We start from the raw sequence: 17,981 nt of genomic DNA on the forward strand, positions 1-17,981 counted from the left end.
AAAATCGCTAAATGCACTTGAGGTAGTCTCACATTAACAGCTGCTGTAAACAAACTAATTAACAGATGGCGCTAAAATTTGTACCATATATCAAGAAAGGGTGTACCAACATAACAAAAAAATTTTTTTGATAAAGGTCTATTACTTAAGGAGTCGTTAACAAACAACAAAATCCGGATACTTTTTGAACAGAAGGTATAGCTTATAACTGAACTATATAATAAACGTTTCTTACTTTTTTCTTACATTTGGAGAAGTTCTAAAGAAATTCGAAATTGTATTGTGGCATATCCAATTCACAATACAGTGGCACCATAGCCTTCAAAGTACATTTGGTTTTAATTAATAAACCCTGTAACCATATATTGATATTCTAGCCGCTATATTTCCTCGTGACCGTAAATTATGTTTGCTCTTTTATTACGGCAGGTTACAGGAGTTTAATGTGTAGGAGCAAACTTTAGCTTTTAGACGATTTAAATTACACAAGTAGTAGATACTTGTATGATATGTATGGTTTCTAATAGATCGGAGACCTAGATTTTCAATGTAAATATTAAATGAATTTTAGAGTTTTACTAATCGCTGCTTAAAATAAAACAAACTTAAAAAACATTATTTTAACAATAATTTACAAAACTAATTTGTACTTCTAATTCAGTATTAATCGTATATATACATTTTGTTGCTTACCAGCAGTTACAAGCTATTCTTTATTGAATGTTTTCAACTGAAAGGTATATTAATGCGTAGTGCACCACCATTAAGGATTTGGAAATGCTAAAACGTGATAATGGTAACTTTATACATAGCAAAGTTTTTCCACATATGGTTTTCAAAGTACTATACCTAATAAGAGTGGTTATGGAAACTGATAGAAATTTCTATTTTTAAACTAATCAGTAGAAAAACAGATTAATTGATTATTATAAGTAGTATATGTTATTGTTTTACTGTTGTGCTTTAACTGCTTTTGTTTCAAGATCCTCATATTATTGAAAATTATATTTATTTAAAAATTTCGAACTTATACAGTCGGTAATACAATATATTTAATTGTTCTCAGTACGTCTCCATGGTATGTATACCTGTAGGAAGCTACAATTTAAAATATTTTCATATCACTTTTTAATTTTAACCTCTTATAATAATCTGAGTAACTGAATTAGTTTAGAGAGTAAATTTATTATTAATAAATTAGATAAACTTAATTAAATAATTATTATCAATTTACCATAGATTTTTTGAGACATAGTAAAATTTATGATTCACATTATTTTATCTCAATTTAGACAAATGAACTTCAATCAAAACAAAGTTACTTTCCAATCTGTATTCAATTCCCAACTCCAATATGTGTTTTACTTTAGATAAACATATCTATTTATATCAGGGTAATTAAAAGACTGATCAAGGTTCGAAGAGGAAGCGTGCAATTAAGTTAAGCATTAACTGCATGTTAAGTGAAAGTTTACTTTAGAATTAATATGAATTTAATTAGTATGACAATGCATGTGGTAGGTAAGTTGAAGTGGCGGCCTTATTTCCAAAAAGCCCACTTAAGCTCAAAACATGGCCCATTGTGATACCACATGAATTGCATTGGTACGTACATACATATATTTAAATCAGTATACAGCCAACGCCGAGAAAGGTAACGACTCCCCTATTAGGTGAAGGACAGTTCTATAAACTTGGCCAGGTCCCTAACATTACAGCATGACAGCTCGGTCAGATCGGTGAGAAAATGGGATCCGAAGATTTTTAATCTTCTTCTAGCAATTCATATGCAGTGTAATATTTTCAATGTATAAGTTATTTACTTCAGAGAGGATATATCATTTTCATTATTTTAGTTATTTTTTATGTTAGCTTTCTAAACCTCACAAGAATTGCAATATAACCTATATCAAATACTTGTATAATCTTGTAAGAGAGTAAAGTATTTGAAAATAGTCCAATTCATTTGGTCTTGAACTCGTAATTACTTTTTCGATCGAAATAAAAGTTGGTATATTAATTATTTGTGTTCAAGTCAAAGTCCGGAACTTCACAACAAAATTTTTTATTATTTATTAAATAATTAAATTCAAGAAATATTTCCAAAACACCACTGATAATGGGAAATTTGCAATACCCGGAACAGCTGTATGGTGAGCCAAAATTTCAATTAATTAATGAATAATAAAATTTTTTTTGTTGTAGTTTATTGCTGCTCAAAATACCTCTCTATTAAAAATTCGTCATAATTGAGTTTAAAAATCAAATTTAATAGTATACCTACTTAACTTTATTTTAGGACTTATGTATTAGGATTATCGCACTGACTTTCGCTACCAGTTTTGGAGTAGTTAGTACCTTTAATGTCATTCACTAACACGATATATGGTTTCTATATTCATATTATCTTTCTTATAAATATGGTATATATTTATCATTTTATGCTCTTTACCGTTAACAAAATACTAACAATACTTTTTAACTTCTAATTCTTTTTGATTAGTGAAACAGATGTCGTACTATATGTAGTTCGTTAACCTTTCAGTTCTCAGTGAAATAAGTTACATAGTGAAATGGTAATTTATTAACGGTATGGAAAATATTTAAGTTCAAGACCATGTTGCCATAAGCTATTTACACTTCATGCTGCTATGTTTAAAATAACTTCTATTTAGTTTAGTGAGAAAGACTAGAATTATTAGAAAGTTGTCAACTATTTTATCTATATTATAACTGCTGCCCACTGCATTTTTTTTTCTTAACTTTAGACTTATGAAACTTTAGATGAACTTAAAATAATTTTAAAAATTATTTGTTTTAAAAAGAGAATTATTTCTCCACATATAAACAATTTTAAATAATTCAACATAAACTTTTATAAATAAAAGCAAAATCTTATCAATTCCCTCTCCAATTCCCATCTATTATATAAAACAAATTTTTTTCCTTCTCCTTCAGTAATAATATAAATTTATTCTACATTCACACAAATCTTACAAATGATTGATTGAGTATATACATATGTACATATATGAGTTATATAGCACATTCGATGTGTCCTGGACTACGTTACAAACATATTTTAACGAATTTTATATACACAATATATGTATGTAGGTATGTATGTAGTTGAGGGATGGCAACTAATTTACTTTAGTAAATTGGATTTTGTCATTATTTTTTTCTTCGTTAACAAATATCAAGCGGAATAGATAATATAAAATTTATATCTTTGATGTTAAATACGGACTGCAGTTATCATCGCTATATACCGACGAAGCATCTTCTTCGAAACCATGAAGTCATTGCAACTGGTTACTCATTAGGCTTGCAACTGAAATTTCTCAGAAAGAAAAATCATCCAAAACGGAGAATCCCCGTATAATAAAACTATAGTGGTTCAATTAAAATGTGCATATTTGTCACATAGTACGCATCTATCTCCAACGTTTATCCTGTTGCATTTCTACTCCATAAGATGTCATCAATGCATCATCCTGTAGCATTTACTTTTACTAAATAGATTTAAAGCCACGATATATTTCGTTGGTTAGACTCCTAAAGTTGGGTCTATGTTAATTGAAAATAAAATGTCCACAACAACAAGAAATTTCTGTTTTATACACACAAACACAATACTGGTGAAAAAATTAGTAACAGTAAAGCAAAAGTAAAAAAAAGTTGGAAAAGTCTATCTTTACCTTTTTATATTCACTAAACTTTATATAAAACACATAAAAATCAAATTTCAAACCACGCACACATATTTACACTGTTTATATGGCCAGAATTTTAAGATTCAAAACAAAATGGGTTTAAATGTAGGATTCAAATAAAACCGAACACTGTTTGTGAAAACAGTTTTAATAAACAGTTTCTTATTGTTTTGAAACCGATATTTCAAAACATAGTTATTTAATTATTATTTTAAATAATGTATGCAATCCAGATATAAAGGTGTATACATAATTCATTTAGATCATGTAAACAGAATAAAATATGCTTTGTTGTTTTTTTACACGAAAATTCTTTATATTTGTTTCACTTTAAAATTTGTATAAATTACTGTTCTATTAACAAATAGATGATATATTTTAATATCCACAATATTTTCATAGTAACCAATCTTGGTAGATTTTCTTACCTGTTTCTAGCAATTTTCTAATTGAACTTAAACCATTCAGTTATATATCCATAAATTTACTTTATATTTTTTTTCCAGACAACAGTTTTAATTATTTATAACTATTTCGTATTTTAATAAAATGTGAATTCTATATTTTGACATTTATCACGTACTTGCGCACAATCCACAACATTTCCCTCCAAAAACAATCGCTTGAATAAAAATCAAAACATAACAAATTACATCTTCTTTAACTGCTATCCATTGCATCTACTTTTCTCAAAGTGCTGCCAACTCATTTTTTTTTATTTTGTTGTGACAATTGTGTCCTTAAATAAACATATGTTTTTGACAAATTTTTTATTATTTCTCTTTACTCAATTTAGGCACGCTTTGTATAAATAAAGTGAGTAAAGTTGTTAAATAACAAATATTAATAATATTAAAAAGAAAATAATAATTCTTTTTATTTTAGTGAATTAAAAATGTTTGCAGTTCACTTGAAGAAATGTTTGCAGTATCCAAAAATATCAAAAAATATGTTTTGCACAGTCGCAGCACTAGAGCGGAATGGTATCGCACTTGTACCGACAGATTACCGCACAACACAAAGTAAAATAGATGCACATTCTGATGTACATATTGGGAAATTTTATACAATTCCACCAGAAGATAAAAAGCAATTATTTAGTGGAGGCGGTTTTCCTCGAAAATTCGAAGAACAAGTTAAAACATTTGCAGAATCATGTTTGCTAGTACGTTCACCTGCGCTAGAAATAATAAATTATATTAAACGTTCTGACTTAAGTCGCCCAACTGTTCGTTATGTGGTTTATGGTGACAACGGCGCTGGAAAGACATTGACCTTGGCACATGTCTTACACTATGGTTTGCAAAATGATTTTCTACTTGTACATGTGCCGTGGGTACCGAATTGGATGAAACGTCCTAAAGAAGTTTCTAATATACCAGAACGTGAAGGTTATGTAGACTTACCATTTGATGCGGCTGCTTGGTTAAAACACTTTAAAACACAAAATTCTACGCTACTACCTAAATTAAAACTTACGACATCTAAAGAATATGTCTGGAGCAAACGTGAAACAACACCAGCTGGTTCAAGTATAACTGAGTTGGTTGAACATGGTATTACACGCATTAAATTTGCTTCAGAAACTATTGCTGCGTTATTATCTGAAATTAAACAACATGCTACAGCTGGACAATGTAAAGTGATGGTTGCAATTGATGGATTCAATGCATTTTTTCATCCAGAAACTCGTATTTTGGGTGATAATAAACAAATCATAACACCAGACCGTGTTTCATTGACACAACCATTTGTAGATATAGCTAATTATAATTGGACAAATGGTGTTTGTATTGTAACTGTTGATAAAATTGCAATGACAGAAGGTTATATGGATTCTTATCTGCCACGATATTTGTTGGGTAAAGATGGTTTTGAATGCTTAGATCCGTTTATACCAATACATGTTGGTAATTACACCGAAAAAGAGTTTGCGAGTTGTATTAATTACTATTTGGATCGACATTGGATACAAAAAGCACCCCAAGGATTTGACGAACAATTAAAGTTTTTAAGTAATAAAAATCCATACTATTTAATGCATCTCACAAGATCTTTATAAATTCGCAATAACTGTTGCCTAAATAAACATTGAAAATAATAAATAAGATATTTTGTTTAACTTAATTTTAATTTAATTTTTTTCAAAATTTATATTTCAAAACACTTATCTAAATTTCAAAATTCGCAGTTCGTATATACGACGATGTCAACGTAGTGTATAATTTATTTGTTAAAACAAATTACTATGTTAATTAACTGTTTTTAGTTTACTTTCTTGTTAATAACGTGTTCGCTTATATAGCAAAGATCTATGGCCATGTGCGATTTCGAGTAAATTGAGGGAAATAGTAAATTTTGTCAGTATGGCAGCGAATGTTGGTGTTTACCAGAATTTCGTACAGGATAAATTAAATAAAAATTAGTTAAATTAGGTATTCCCATTGCGAAATTTTTAAAAGATGTTTATTAAATAAATGAATAAAATTGAGAAAATAATAAATAAGTACAATAAATAAGTATTTATATAAGTGTAGTGCGAAAAATATCTAGGTAATTTTAATTCACTTTACCTCAATTTACTCATACACATTAAAAACCAAAAAAAACTAGTTTTACTAAAACGTCCATATAAACCATATATAAATTAACAAATTATTTTATTGGAAACGCGTTAATTGTTATTAAAAATTTAATAAAAGACAAAAATTTCAAAATAGATGAGCTTCTGTCGGACAAAGTAAACTTTTGTATTATTTAGAATACCCTATATCGAAAAGTAATCGATAACATTATAATTTACCATCTCTAAAAAACAGTTGTCAATAATAAACAAAACATTGTGATGTCTAAACAGTAGGTTCTCTAATTATTATATAAAATTTATTACATTAATATATTTAATTTTAAAACAGATATGGACTTATATTGCCTGGTCAAAAGAAAGCGCCAAATCCAGCTCCTCGGTCGAGCGAAGGTTTCAAACCTTCAGTTTTTGATGAAAGTAGTGAATCTGAAGAAGATAATGCACCACCACATTTGAAAATGAAAAAAACTCCCCTGGGACCAGGTTTAATGGAAAGACGAATGGCCCGAAGTATACAGGAGAAAGCCTTAGAAGAAGACCCGACTGTATTTCAATATGATGAGTTATATGATGACATGGAAAATAAGCGTGAAAATGAAAAAGACATCAAAAAGAGAGAACCAAAAAAATCAAAATACATAACACGGCTACTCGAAGTTGCTGAACGACGTAAACTGGAAAATGAATTACGCATTGAACGTCAAGTCCAAAAGGAACGCGAAGCTGAGGGTGAAGAGTTTAAGGATAAAGAAATTTTTGTTACTGCTGCATATCGCAGCAAACTAGAAGAAATGCGTAAGTTAGAAGAAAGTGAGAAACGTGATGAATACCTCGAAGACATTGGAGACGTCAAAAAGCAAAAAAATATTGATGGCTTTTATCGTTACTTGTATGAACAAAAAACCGAAAAAACCGAACCCAAAGAAGTGCAAAAACCAACCTTACCTGAAGTATCTTCAAATGATAATGAAATGGAATACAAACCTATTAAATCCCACAAATCGCAACGAACCTACCGTAAACGACATTCATCCGACGACGATGATGCTGATGTCAAGGAAAAGGATGCACCAATATCAGAAACCAAGAAAATGCATTTACAGAATAATATAGATGCAGACTCAGATTTTAGTATAGACTCCTCTTCTGATGATGATGAAGGTCGTGATGATCTTCCTAATAAAAAAATGAAGAAAACTAATGATATAAAAAATGAAAAAAACAAGGAGAAACTTAGTCCAAAAATTAAAATAGATTCAACAAAACTTGCTTTAAAGCTGGATAAATTAAGAAAGGAAGACGATGAACCTGAAACTAAATCGATTGAAAATGAAGATAATAAAACGGTAACCGATATGATATTTACAAAAGAAATCAAAGAAACTAAACCCAAAATAGATAAAAGTGAAATATGGAAAAAGCGAACTGTTGGAGATGTTTTCGATGCAGCTGTGCAGCGTTACTTTGAACGTAAAGCAGCCAAGAGTGGATAAAATATGTAATTAAAAAGAAATTTATTTGTTCAAAAAATGAATAAAATTTTATTAGTAAAAGAAAAATATGTATATACATTAAGACTGAAAAGTTTTCGGAAATTCTCATTTAAAATTCGCGCGCTGTATATTTTTCGATATTTTAAGTTTATGTAGTTTGGCAGCACTGTCCTTAATTACTATGCCAAAAATGAGCTCGATCTGTCAGACAGTTCGTTTACGGCAGCTGTTGAAACCAGTTCACCTCAGTAGTGCGTTGCGAAATGTCTTCGACGGTCGTACGACCGTCCTGGAAGGCTTTGTACCACTCATAAACTTGAGTTTTCGATAAAACTGATTCCCCATAAGCCTTTTGTAGCATTCGCAACGATTCTGCACACGAAATTTCGTTCGAAACACAAAATTTGATGCAAACTCTTTGTTCAATATTTTTTTCCATTGTTTTTTTCGCAACGCCCTACTGAGGTGAACTGGTTTCAACAGCTGCCGTAAACGAACTGTCTGACAGATCGCGCTCATTTTTGGCATAGTAATTAAGGACAGTGCTGCCAAACTACATAAACTTAAAATATCGGAAAATATACAGCGCGCGAATTTTAAATGAGAATTTCCGAAAACTTTTCGGTCTTAATGTAAGTATTAATTTCAAATATATTAAATTTTTACACAAAACATATATTCAATATTTGGAGTCATTTTATTTATACATATTTAGCATAAATATAGATTATTTTATATCATCAAATAGATCATCAAATATCTAAAAGTGAGTTATCAAATTATATTACCCCTTGAAGTATTTTATTGAAACTTCAAGTAAACGCGATTTACATTAAAAATTATCGTGATGTCGAAATAATTTTAAATTTCTTATCAAGTATAAGAAACAATTTTTTTTAAATAATTATACATATAAACAGAGAGAGATATTGATTTGAAAAATATGAGCTTCAATATATAATATTTGTTTTATATTAAAATTTCAATCTGTGGTGAAAACATTTTGATCACATCTATGTTATTACATACGGTATGGTGGTGAAATACAGCCTTGTCAAACATAAAAGTGTAAACGTCAGAGACAGTGTGAAAACAAAATTGATTTTTAATATTTTCAATATCTATTTTTTAAGAATTAATGAATTTGTTGCGAAAACAAAAAGTAATTGATACAATATATTGCATTCATTCATTTTAAACTAATTCATATAATAATTATATATTTAAAAATATGGCTGACAAGCCTCCTGTACTTCCACCAGCTTCAGAGCCATTTCCAGGTTGTTGTAAAGTATTTTTTATCTATATGTAACATTACCACATTTTTTTTTTCGTATAAACAGGTTCTCGTACCCCAGGATGGAATGATCCTCCTACATTACAATACAATCCACTAGCACCAACAACAAGCAACAATCGAACTCGTTTAAACCTAAATAAGCGGGTGGCTTTTCCACTACAAGGAGCAACCGCAAAACCAACTGCAATAGTCCCTCCGAATCAATCTTCTTTGCCACCAATTATGTCATTACCACCGACAGTGGCTGGCACAACTCAACCTATTGCCGTTGTACACCCAATGCCAAACGTAGGCACAATTCCCTTAAGAAATTATACATATACGGATGTTATATATGTATTAAGAATTTTGCGTGAACAGATTTTAGCGATAGTAGAAACAGCAGAAGTTTCAAGAGAGGAAATATTGAGACGTATTAATCCAATTGAACAGTTATGGCAAAGTATGAGTGCACCGGTACAGGAACGGCTTTATCGAATATCAGAAGGTATATGAATTGGTTAACTCATAACTTTTAATACAATACTTATTACTTATTGTTATTATTTTTTTATATTAATAGCAATAAGGGACAATAACTACAATGAATCGATGAAAGCATACATGACACTAGTAACACATAATGCCAATGAATGCGCAAATTGGAGTATGGCTTTAAAACATATAATATTAACTTTACAACCAGCCAACAATGAACAGGAACCATCTGCGTTACATATACAATCAATGTTCGTTCCAGGAGTTCCGCAGTTAGATGTAAACAGTGATATCTTAAGAGAAACAAATGCTCAAAACATTGCTTCACAAACAAATATTACCCATTCTGATATTCAGCACATTTGATAAAAACTTATCTATTTTAATTTTTTTAAAAGCACTTTCGTGATTTAGACTACTCTAACATACTTTTTGCTCGATATGGAATTTAAATACATATTTAAAACTAGATTTAGAATTGAAACTTTATATTTCTGCATTCTCTACGTATTGTAAACGTATTGTGTAAATCATTCTTATATTGTCAACACTAACGGAAAAAAAGCAAATTAAAGCAATCTGTCGCTATCGGCTTTAAAATATACTCATTGCTGGTGTACTGTGAACTTATGACGAATTATAACAAATATAAGAATTCTAATTGTGTATTATCTTTGTTAGCACTTTTCGTGTATTTAGTCAAAATATCTTGTAAGAATAGTAATAATTATGGATGCTATTTTTATATAATTTTTTTGCTGCAATAAAATGTGCTTCATTTCTTGCAATTTATATTTATAATTTGCTTAAGCAATAACATAAAATTTTGGTACTTTTAACTTTCAATTTTATATTCAACTTCATATTGTATTTATGCTTAAAGCTCTTGAATAAATACATGTAAAAATATATTAATTATATGCGTCTCCAATATTTATTTTACAATAATTTTAAATATTGTGGTAAGCATCAACATAATAATCATCAATATATTTGTTTTATAAAGTTTATAAATAATTCCTAATGAAATGTGTGGCATGATGAACATAACTACAAGTGTACAAGCGTTTTTCAGGATTTATGAAACATATAGAAATGTTCTGTTCAATTCTTCACAAAAAGATAAATAATTCATATTTGAAACATATCCGTTTTGCTATAGAATTTTATTAAAATTTTAGCCTTTTATATATACTATATACTTCACACATAATTAAACAAAGAAAAAAGTTTTCACCATGGCAAGTTCCCTCCATCATATCTAAAAAAGCCTCCGTTATGACTTTCATTGAATGTAAGTAAAGTTGATAATATATTCATAGTACTTGTGGTTACATCAAGTGGCGCATCCTTTCCTCCCACATCTGTGCGAACCCATCCCGGATGTATACTGACGCAAAGAATTTTATCAGGGGACAAGTCAATGCTCATAGATTTAGTAGCAGCATTCAAACCAGCCTAAAAAATTTGATATTGATTTATTTGTGACTGTATATGTATATGTTCTGCGTAAATAAAGTACCTTAGATGTACGATACGGATATTTTGCACCATCTGTATTAGATGCAATGGAGCCACGTATTGAACTGATATTAATTATCGCTGCACGTTCTATACCCATTTTCTTATTTTGATTTGCTTTAGAAGCTTTTCTCAAAAGCGGTAAACAAGCCTGAATATTTGTAAAGGAAATTAATTTAGAATTTACCCATGTATTACTTTTGGTGAATTTACTTTTGTAAACATTATTGGCATTATTGTGTTTGTTGTAAGTACATCTCGAAGGTCCTCGTATTCCAATTCATCAAGTGTTTTAGTTTTTGGTCCTACTCCGGCATTATTAATTAATAAATTAATTCCATCGTTTTTAACAACATCCCCCACATGCTTTATTAAATTTTTGTAACTGTCAAAGTTTTGTAAATCTTAAAATATAAATAATTACTATAATATATGTATTTATATGTATACATCTAATTACCTATTTCCAATATATGTATATTAGAATGTTTAGCACGCAAGTCTTGTAGTTCCTTTAAAATACATAGTTAATTTATAATTGTAAATTATTAATAAGTGTATTTTACTTTAGCCTTTTCCATATTCCTACATGTTGCGAATATATTTTTGGGGGAATTCGATAACTCTGCAAATCTCTGCACCAGTCCCAAACCAAGTCCACGATTGCAACCAGTTATTAATACATTCATTTCAAATAATTAACTAACCTCTAAAAATTAAATCACAAAGATGAAATAAAAATATTTTAAAATATGGTTCAGTTTGAAATGTACTTCACCGAATAGTACGAAATAAGTTAATTTTTAGTGTTGTAAAATTAATAAAAACCGAAAGCTGACATTTGATTTATAATTTTGTTAAATTGATAAAAAGTACTTGTTTTTAAAAATAATTGATTTAACAATGAAATAATTATTATCTAAATGTTTAAAATTTGCTGTAACTTGAATAGTTTATATTGGGGACTTTAAATAAGCGTGACTTAAAGCAAATTTACAAATTAAAAATTTTAATTTAATTTTGCAAATTACAAATTAATTTTTTAATTTTGTTTTAAAAATTAATTTTACTATTTACAATATGAATAAATAAAATTATGTATATGATGATGCAGTGCTTAAAACAATTAACAATACTAAAGCAAAGGCAATAAGAATATAATTTCACAAAAAATGCCAAACAATAGCACTAAAAATCGAAAACCTAAAATCTTCAACATAATATATTAATTTATTTAAGATAGGTTTATTTAAAGTAGATTGAAAATGTTCACTTCATATGAAATATACTTCCAAATTGAATTTATATAAACTATAAAGTAAACTCCTTCAATGACTCTGTCACTGCTCAAATATATTGTATAGGCTTATATTAGCTAGTATATTTGACCCCTAATTCATTGAAAACTTGAAAATTAGATTTTAAATTAAACTAGATTTTTATTTTTAAACTTTTCTTGTAAACAGTACTAAATTTTTATTCAAAACAATAATAACATTTTGAAATCTAAAGGGTCGAGCGCCCTCCGCCCCTACCTGTGTACGCCCATGGGTATAACAATTATTTATGAAGTTTTTTAAGTGCTTATATCAATCCTATTTATTACCCAAAGAGAAAACCCTCCACATAGATGTAATATCCTCTTCGAGACCAAGGTTGATTCACAATGTTTTCAACAGGCCCCCGCCTAACAACTCTCCATGCAGCAAGAACAATCCTAGTTCAGTTGAGATCAGGACATAGGCAAGTACTGAACAGTTAATAAACAGTTACATAAAGCTGCCCAAACTGCAGCTCTACTCCCCATGACATCTCCATCTGTATTCTTGCTCCACCGTACACACAAACCACCATCCAATCGACTTTTGGACCCACCCCCTCGACCCGGGTTGATTTCAATTCAATTTCACCCATCCACAATCCAATCCTTCTATCATATTCCTTTCGCCCTGCTTTCAATTACTATCTATCCACTTCCTAATTCATGTATTCGTATTGTTAAATCTTTCATGTTATATGATTTTAGCTTCCCGCATGTTACAACAACTACTACCAGAAGAAAGTTGCTAGAAATTAAATACACTGTAAAAGATTTATTTTTTTTTCTAAATGTATTCTCTTATTTATTTATATAAGTACATTTCATTATAATAAATAATCAACAAAAATAAATAATCAACAAAAATAAATAATACTTATATAAATATAATACTTCGAATAGACGTTTTATATTTTAAATATTGTTTTAAATATTGTCTTCACAAATTTTTTAACATCATATTGGTCCTTTATGAATTTTGTCTATCATCAATAAAATTTAGATAATTTGTTTTGTGTGTGTTTCAAATTATACAAGTTGTCCCCCTATATATGGTGGAATAGGGCAAATACAATTTTATCTCTAGACAACTCAATGCAAATTGATTTATTTGCCATATTTTAAGCCGCTTTGTATGTAATACATTAACTAAAAATAAAATTAAATAATATACATATATTTACACATATATATATTCATATTTCTGATAAAAGATATGATAGTAACCCACCGATCATGTTGCCTGCAATGGAACAAACTTTAAAGCTCATATTGAGAACACCAGTTCATCATAAACTCGTTTTCCTACCGGTTTAGATTTAAACGCCTCTGTAATCATAGAGAAAGCATAACTTAAAAATGCACTTATTAGTTATTTATATAAAAATTTAAGTCATGTCATGTACTTTTGTGCATTACAGGAGTAAATGTATTTATCTATAAAATGTTTATTAAACTTTGAGTGTTAATAAAAATTAAGACTACTTACTCTTTATGCCACCATTGTTGAAAAGCACATCCATCTTCATCTTTTCGCCAAATTTAAAGTAATCTGTAACACAATTGTTTAATTTCATATACTATTAATAATTTCATATATATATATATATATATATATTGAAAATAATAAATATATTTAGAAAAATTGTGTCAACTTCCAGGATGAATACATACATTAGAGTTCATTTTTGTTTGTCATTGAGCACATGATATTTATTATTTTAAAATGCAATATTGATAGTATTCATACTTGAATTTGAATTTCACAACTTATTGTAATTGACACAAATTTAATAGACTTTTGGTCACAATCAGCTTACCTTAGCTTTGGAAGTGTTCCGAAGTGTAGCAATTATATATTTTGGTAGATGTAGCATTGAGATCAACGCTTTTACAGCTCCTAAATTCAACCCATATTTGTCACCGATAATAAGTGCAGAATTCATACATAAATTATTGTTCAAATTTATATATATAAATTTATTTAGTTTTTCAAGCAATTCAATATTTCCTAAAGCCGGTAACGATAGCTTATCTCATCAAAATTTTTTGCTGCGTAATTACCAAAGAAAACGTTCTCTGGTAATCACAATTAAATTTGTCAATTCACAATAACATTTTTAATTAGCAATTATACAAAATGAAAGATTTTAAACAAACAAATATATGTTTTCTATATAAAATAGTCACAACAATTTCTGAACATAGTTTTTACACAATTATAACGTGTGCAATTAGTTGAATATCTCTATTAACAATAACATTAAGTCATAATTAAATAATATTTTAAGGTATCATATTTGCTCATTATCATTATTAGGTTCCATGCTCACTTACTACATAACGTAATCATCTGATTTCATTCATTCCACAAGGTGTTCATTCCAGAAATATGTATATCAACAGAACACTTTAATATAAAATAACATCATAGTAGCTCATAAATTTAGATTTTCAGTTTAAATTGTAGTAAAATTATAATTAAACTGATTTTTATCATCTTGTCAATAACATCACAACTTTAAATGTACATATCGTTTCATTCTCTGAATCATACCTGTTACGACGAATATAATAAATTCTTCCATACTCGTGTAAAAAGTTTTCTTACTATGTTCTATTTTTAACTTTAAAAGGCTCACCCTGTAAATTTTTGTGAGAACATTTTTGAAAACAATAATTCCATCTAATCAATATAACTTATCTACGTCACTATCTTTGAGAGAACGCTGTTGAGAGGTGTTTATATAAATACCGGCACGCTAGAAGTGTTTATTCATTCCATTAGCTTCACTAGTTCTGTTCGTGATTTATATACTAACATTTCAACAATGAATTCCATTCTAATTACTGGATGCAATCGAGGATTAGGACTCGGTATAGTAAAAGAATTACTGCTTTTACCAAACGTCCCGAAATACATTTTTGCCACCTGTCGTGATCAGTCAAAAGCAAAAGTAAGATAATATTAATAGTTTATCTTTATTTTATGTATACATGTATGTATGCACATTTTGTATGTACAAAATGAAAATATGTATTTGTTACCAGCACTTAAGCAATGATTCAGTATAAATGAATTCAAAAGCTTTATATGTATTGATTAAAATATATTACAAATTTAAAATATAATATTACAAGTATATGATTTTTTTTTGTTCAAGGAACTTCAAGAGCTGGCTGCTAAACATTCCAACATATATATATTGGAAATTGGTATAAGACATTTATTAATTAAAAAAATTAAAAAATTTAATTATTATTTCAACTATATAACTTTTAGATTTGCTAAAATACAGTGATTATGCAAATTTGGTTCAAAAAGTTGATGAAATCACAAAAGGAGAAGGTCTCAACGTGCTTTTCAACAATGCAGGTATAGCAAAGTGGGAAAGAAGTATTGATGACATTGAGGCTGAAAACTTGCTTTCCATATATGAAACAAATTCTGTTGCGCCTTTACTTCTTGCAAAAGTAAGTTAATGTACATTTTAGTTTAAAATAAATTATTTATAATTACTTTAAAGGCTTTCGTACCATTATTGAAAAAAGCATCGAAAGCCAATGAAAAGAAACCAATGGGATTGGAACGTGCTGCTATATTAAATATGAGCTCAAGAGTTGGCTCTATTGATGATAATACCAGTGGTGGTCTATATTCTTATCGTATGTCTAAAGTAAGTTCAGTTGTTAAAATATTCAGTTTGAAGTATTTCACAGTAAAATTTATTAGGCGGCTTTGAACATGGCAACAAAATCATTAAGCATAAATTTGAAGGAAGAAAAAATATTATGTGTGACTTTGCATCCTGGTTGGGTACAAACTGACATGGGCGGAGCAAATGCACCATTAGATGTGGAAACAAGCACCAAATTATTAGTTCAAAATGTTATAAGTTTTAATGAAAAACATAATGGTGAATTTTATCAATATGATGGTAAACAATTGCCTTGGTAATATGATAAAAATATTCAAATATTTTGTTGTTATCAATAATTAAATAATAAATATTTATATGTAAAGAAACTGTATTATTATTATTATTATTATTTACCAGATTACTTTACGATCATAATAACATATAATTATTTTATTATAATGAAGAAATGCTTATATATGCTTTTTCCTATTTAAAATATATCAAATATTGGGCCTATTTACACTATCATGAACATGAACTTGAAAACCGGTTGCTTATTGATGAGAGAGGGAAGAGAGTGTGATGTGAGTTCATGAATTTCACGCAATAAAATTTGCTGCGTTTCTTTAGCTTGAGACGCATACATATGCAATGTTATGTTTATATTTACCTTTTAATACTGAATACTCTCAATTTCTGTGCTCTGCTACGCACAAGCATTTTATACGTTTACGTAGCTTAACTGCCCAGCGGGACTTTCAGCGCTGAGGGAATCGATTCCCTCAGCGCTGAATGGTAATGCCTAGCGCTGATTATTCAAAGGAAACTCCTAATTACTTTAACACGTGCATGTCATTGCGGGCAAGCGCTGAATCGTTCGATTACCTTTTCAAATTTGTAATGCAACATTTCAGCGCTGACATGCTCGCTTACCTTTTCGAATTTGTAATGCAACATATCAGCGCTGACATGTTCGCTTACTTTTTCGAATTTGTAATGCAACATATCAGCGCTGACATGTTAGCTTACCTTTTCGAATTTGTAATGCAACATATCAGCGCTGACATGTTCGCTTACCTTTTAAATTTTACCTATGCTATTGATTTTTAAATAAAATACTATAAATTTTTTTGGATAAATTATATTTTATATTTATGTTTTATAAAATTAAAATATTAATATTTACATAAAAAAATATAACATACTTATATATATGAATATTTTTCTGGAAATTGTTACTAACACCTTGAAGAGATTTCCAGACTCGACTCGATCACTTGTTCCGGCTTACCATCTGTACTTAAAGCATCTGTAAATACAAAAGTATGTTATTGTATACGCTAAAGTTAATTATGTACAATATACCATACCAAAAAGTGCTGCTGTCACATTCTCTAACGCTCTTAAGGACTTCTTGCCTTGGGTACCATTCTCCAAAATTCCAGGAAATTTTTCGCGTAATTGGTTGTTTTTTAATAACGCGTCTCATTGATGCAGTCTATAAATAACGTAATAGATGAAAAGAAATGTATGAATTAGTAAAATTGTTACATGTGAATATATTAATAAGTTGAAATTGAAAGTAAGAAACATATATAATTTAACTTACAACTACTTCAACGGCAGTGATTTCTTCATTAAATTGAATTAAATCCTACTCAGTTTGAATTGTAAAATTTTCCATTTGAAACAGCTGACTGCATTTTACCCTTGCTTTAGAATGACTGCATTCGCAGCACATTGTTCAATTAATCGTTCTTGACGCAGTAGCATCTACATAATACAAAACAAAAATTTCAATTATCATTTTAAATATATTTACTTAATTTTGCATATACTTACAGTGAGTTTATGATAAATTCACAAATTATATATTATTTATATTTTTGATTTTATTTTGATTTTAAAAATTAAAAATTGTTCACTGT

General features: G+C 28.9%; 5 protein-coding genes and 1 long non-coding RNA gene across 6 annotated transcripts; 4 read left to right on the top strand and 2 right to left on the bottom strand.

The window, feature by feature from the left end:
• The first annotated feature begins 4,498 nt into the window (after positions 1-4,498).
• On the top strand, positions 4,499-5,824 carry LOC119671095 (28S ribosomal protein S29, mitochondrial-like). The gene is made up of 2 exons (XM_038081604.1): positions 4,499-4,532; positions 4,602-5,824. Exon 2 carries the CDS (start codon positions 4,612-4,614, stop codon positions 5,776-5,778), a length of 1,167 nt encoding a protein of 388 aa, XP_037937532.1. The 5' UTR covers positions 4,499-4,532; positions 4,602-4,611; the 3' UTR covers positions 5,779-5,824.
• A 721-nt stretch (positions 5,825-6,545) lies between these two features.
• Positions 6,546-7,802, top strand: LOC119673178 (nuclear speckle splicing regulatory protein 1-like). The gene is made up of 2 exons (XM_038084416.1): positions 6,546-6,572; positions 6,632-7,802. Exons 1-2 carry the CDS (start codon positions 6,562-6,564, stop codon positions 7,794-7,796), a joined length of 1,176 nt encoding a protein of 391 aa, XP_037940344.1. The 5' UTR covers positions 6,546-6,561; the 3' UTR covers positions 7,797-7,802.
• Positions 7,803-8,800: 998 nt separating this feature from the next.
• Positions 8,801-10,460, top strand: LOC119671096 (steroid receptor RNA activator 1-like). The gene is made up of 3 exons (XM_038081605.1): positions 8,801-9,076; positions 9,140-9,583; positions 9,659-10,460. The coding sequence occupies exons 1-3, from the start codon at positions 9,028-9,030 to the stop codon at positions 9,937-9,939; spliced, it is 774 nt and encodes a 257-aa protein (XP_037937533.1). The 5' UTR covers positions 8,801-9,027; the 3' UTR covers positions 9,940-10,460.
• Positions 10,461-10,748: 288 nt separating this feature from the next.
• LOC119673187 (C-factor-like) lies at positions 10,749-11,886 on the bottom strand. The gene is made up of 5 exons (XM_038084426.1): positions 11,661-11,886; positions 11,555-11,606; positions 11,308-11,498; positions 11,096-11,245; positions 10,749-11,031 (listed from the first exon to the last, which is right to left on the bottom strand). The coding sequence occupies exons 1-5, from the start codon at positions 11,781-11,783 to the stop codon at positions 10,807-10,809; spliced, it is 741 nt and encodes a 246-aa protein (XP_037940354.1). The 5' UTR covers positions 11,784-11,886; the 3' UTR covers positions 10,749-10,806.
• A 1,650-nt stretch (positions 11,887-13,536) lies between these two features.
• LOC119673197 lies at positions 13,537-14,480 on the bottom strand. Its single transcript, XR_005252024.1, has 4 exons — positions 14,233-14,480; positions 13,902-13,964; positions 13,644-13,741; positions 13,537-13,561 (listed from the first exon to the last, which is right to left on the bottom strand). It is a non-coding gene; the product is annotated as an uncharacterized LOC119673197 (long non-coding RNA).
• Positions 14,481-14,919: 439 nt separating this feature from the next.
• On the top strand, positions 14,920-16,406 carry LOC119673203 (C-factor-like). Its single transcript, XM_038084443.1, has 5 exons — positions 14,920-15,369; positions 15,577-15,628; positions 15,696-15,886; positions 15,940-16,089; positions 16,146-16,406. The coding sequence occupies exons 1-5, from the start codon at positions 15,244-15,246 to the stop codon at positions 16,368-16,370; spliced, it is 744 nt and encodes a 247-aa protein (XP_037940371.1). The 5' UTR covers positions 14,920-15,243; the 3' UTR covers positions 16,371-16,406.
• Positions 16,407-17,981: the final 1,575 nt, after the last annotated feature.

This window comes from Teleopsis dalmanni, chromosome 1 (genome assembly GCF_002237135.1).
Source record: "Teleopsis dalmanni isolate 2A chromosome 1, ASM223713v2, whole genome shotgun sequence".
In the NCBI taxonomy this organism is placed as follows: domain Eukaryota; kingdom Metazoa; phylum Arthropoda; class Insecta; order Diptera; family Diopsidae; genus Teleopsis; species Teleopsis dalmanni.